This window comes from Eimeria mitis, genomic scaffold (assembly GCF_000499745.2).
Source record: "Eimeria mitis Houghton genomic scaffold, Emh_scaff4347, whole genome shotgun sequence".
Lineage (NCBI taxonomy): Eukaryota > Apicomplexa > Conoidasida > Eucoccidiorida > Eimeriidae > Eimeria > Eimeria mitis.
The window spans coordinates 1,586-1,814 of record NW_013572665.1 but is presented as its reverse complement, the minus strand read 5'-3'; the positions used below and the strand labels follow the sequence as shown (position 1 = coordinate 1,814).

Genomic DNA, 229 nt, shown 5'->3' with positions numbered 1-229 from the left:
GCAGCCCCCAACGCCTTATGCTGCATACAGCCAGCCAGTATCGCAGCAGCAGCAGCAGCAGCAGCAGCAGGAACTGCAGCAGGAACTGCAGCATCAATACCCGTACCAGCAAGAACAGCAGCAGCAGCAACAGCAGCAGCAGCAGCAGCACCAGCAGCATCTGTATGAGGAGCAACAAAACAACCCCTACCATCGCAACGAGCACATGCAGCAGCATCAGCCACATCAC

General features: G+C 57.2%; 1 protein-coding gene across 1 annotated transcript in view; it reads left to right on the top strand.

Moving 5' to 3' along the window:
* The window catches only part of EMH_0074400 (uncharacterized protein), a gene marked incomplete at both ends in the record, with an annotated part of 1,787 nt that overhangs the window by 356 nt on the left and 1,202 nt on the right, over positions 1-229 (top strand). The window contains one exon of the mRNA XM_013499460.1: positions 3-229. Within this exon, the coding sequence (XP_013354914.1) occupies positions 3-229 (227 nt within the window). The remainder of the gene's footprint in view (positions 1-2) is intronic.